Source organism: Notamacropus eugenii, chromosome 2 (assembly GCF_028372415.1).
Source record: "Notamacropus eugenii isolate mMacEug1 chromosome 2, mMacEug1.pri_v2, whole genome shotgun sequence".
NCBI classification, from domain to species: Eukaryota; Metazoa; Chordata; class Mammalia; order Diprotodontia; family Macropodidae; genus Notamacropus; species Notamacropus eugenii.
In genome coordinates, this window is record NC_092873.1 from 1,448,721 (window position 1) to 1,450,789 (window position 2,069).

The 2,069-nt window shown below is 39.2% G+C and overlaps 1 protein-coding gene across 1 annotated transcript; it reads right to left on the minus strand.

Annotated features, from left to right (window-relative positions):
• Positions 1-248: 248 nt before the first annotated feature.
• Positions 249-1,175, minus strand: LOC140523265 (olfactory receptor 9G19-like). The gene has a single exon (XM_072638217.1). The coding sequence runs from the start codon at positions 1,173-1,175 to the stop codon at positions 249-251; it is 927 nt and encodes a 308-aa protein (XP_072494318.1).
• Positions 1,176-2,069: the final 894 nt, after the last annotated feature.

Below are 2,069 nucleotides of genomic sequence, written 5' to 3' on the forward strand. Positions count from 1 at the left end.
TTGAATGAACAATCACATTTTTCTTCAAACATGACTCCTAATTTACGTGGCTAGACCCAGATGGGTAGGATATGACTATTTAAGTCTATTTAAGCCTCACCTCTTATTAGACAATTTGCTGCATAAAAAGAAGGCATATTCTAGAGAACTATTAATAGAAAACATTTGGCAGACCTCTGAATGTCAGATGGAAGTGACATCAAATATATGTGTGATTTTGGGGGTCAAAAACAACGTTTCCTTCAAACTCAGGAAGTTATTTTGAAGAGTTTCTTCAGGGCTTCTTTCACATCCTTGCTCCTTAGGCTGTAGATCATAGGGTTCAACATAGGAAAGAGCACAGTGTAAAATGTGGAGACAATTTTGTCCCTCTCCAGGGCATAGCTGGAACTTGGGCGAGAATAAATATAGAGGATAGAGCCATAGTATAAAGTAACAGAAATCAAGTGAGAAGAACAGGTAGAAAAGGCTTTGAGTCGACCTTGCGCAGAGCGGATCCTCAAGATGGCAGCAATGATAAAAAGGTACGAGGCCAGGATTAATAGAGTAGGAGTGATGACATTGGAGGCCAAGAGGAAGTAGAGCACCTCCTGGTAACTCTCCTTTACATTACATGCTAGCTTCACCAATGGTGGGACATCACAGAAGAAGTCATCAATGATATTATCCCCACAGAAATTCAGGGTGAATGTATTGCTAGTAAGTATGGTAGCATTAACAAAACCACCAACGTAGGAAATGCCAACCAGACATATACATAACCATCTAGACATGGCCTGAGCATAGAGCAATGGATTGGAGATGGCCATGTAACGGCCATATGCCATTGCAGCCAATAAATAACATTCACTATATGCTAGTCCAGCTGAGAAGAAAAACTGAGACACGCATCCATCAAAGGAGATGTTTTTGTCTGCAGAGACACAGGTCGCCATAATTTTGGGTGTATAAACAGAAGAACACCAGAGATCCAGAAAAGACAGATTCCCAATGAAGAAATACATGGGGCTGTGCAGCCGGGAGTCTGTATAGATTAAGACTATCAAAGTGATATTCCCCACCAATGTAAAAAAGTATACCATGAGGAAAAGGACAAAAAGGATCAGTTGCATCATAGGATCCTGGGTGAAACCTAGTAGGATGAACTCAGATACAGTATAGTTGTATTTCTCCATACCTGCAGAGGGCTTTGGCTAACATAGAGAAGTGGATCAGAAGCACCATTGCCTGTAGCTAGATAAAACAAATGAAAAACCAGCATGGCATTACTGGGTAAACTCTACAATCAAAAGAAAGTAACATTTACCTATCACCTAATCTTGTTTATCTCTGTTTGTCATTTGGTTAAATCTCAATGCCATCAGCAATTCGGAGTTTGGAATAGTTATTTCATTAGAGGTAGTCTTTGGTTGTCAAAGTCTGCAAAGAGAGATGAAGTTCTGGTGATTTCTACCAGGCTCAAAATGTTTCAACTGCATGCCATATTACTGACTTCATGACTGCCTTACAAACACTAGCCCAGCTAACTTCAGAGAGGCTAATTACCTGGCAACCTGAAGAGTAAAGGATATTTTAGCCACAATCATCTTGAAGAAATGTCTACTACCAAGAAATTGAAAGGTGTTCTATGAAATGGTGGAAAAATTATTTACAGCAGTGAAATCTCCACAAAGTGTGGAAGCATTGAATAGAGAGTATCATTTTAATTATGCGTAATTTCACTCTTACACCATAAGGCTATTCTTGCTTATGATTAGTGGGATCCCACCATTCAGCTCTCTGTTAACCTAATCAATCAAGAAATGATGGAGCCATTGCTTCATCACTGAGTCCAATCCCTTTATTTTTCAGATAAGCAAACTGAGACTCAGGAAGTGGATGTGATTTATCCAAGGTCACCTGGCTCCAAATTCAGTTCTCATTCCATCAAACCACAATGGCTCATATCTTTTCATCTCTTTTATGTTATCATGAAGAATATATGCGTTTTTTTAAATGTCAAGAATGACAATATCTCAGAATCTGAGAGCGTGACTTCATAATTCATCACCAGCGCAACTTAGTAGTGA